The sequence below is a fragment of the Eurypyga helias genome, unplaced genomic scaffold, assembly GCF_000690775.1.
Source record: "Eurypyga helias isolate BGI_N326 unplaced genomic scaffold, ASM69077v1 scaffold38715, whole genome shotgun sequence".
In the NCBI taxonomy this organism is placed as follows: domain Eukaryota; kingdom Metazoa; phylum Chordata; class Aves; order Eurypygiformes; family Eurypygidae; genus Eurypyga; species Eurypyga helias.
In genome coordinates, this window is record NW_010254042.1 from 1 (window position 1) to 211 (window position 211).

Genomic DNA, 211 nt, shown 5'->3' on the forward strand with positions numbered 1-211 from the left:
AGGGGAGGGGGTGAGCCGTGGGGTCTCCCCGGTGCCACCGCTGAGGATCCCTGGGTATCTCTCCTGTCTGTACCTGCTGGGCCCCCCTCCCCTCGCCCCAGGCACTCCTTACCGTACAAAGTAGTTGGCCCAGGTCTTGTGGTACTTGTCCCCCGCCTGTCCCTTCAGCGTGCCCTTCCCCACGAAGGACTCGCTGGTCTTCATCCAGGTT

The 211-nt window shown here is 64.5% G+C and overlaps 1 protein-coding gene across 1 annotated transcript in view; it reads right to left on the reverse strand.

Moving 5' to 3' along the window:
• Window positions 1–108: 108 nt before the first annotated feature.
• Window positions 109–211, reverse strand: part of LOC104510576 (glucosylceramidase-like) — a gene marked incomplete at its 5' end in the record, with an annotated part of 634 nt that continues 531 nt past the window's right edge. The window contains one exon of the mRNA XM_010152868.1: window positions 109–207. Within this exon, the coding sequence (XP_010151170.1) occupies window positions 109–207 (99 nt within the window). The remainder of the gene's footprint in view (window positions 208–211) is intronic.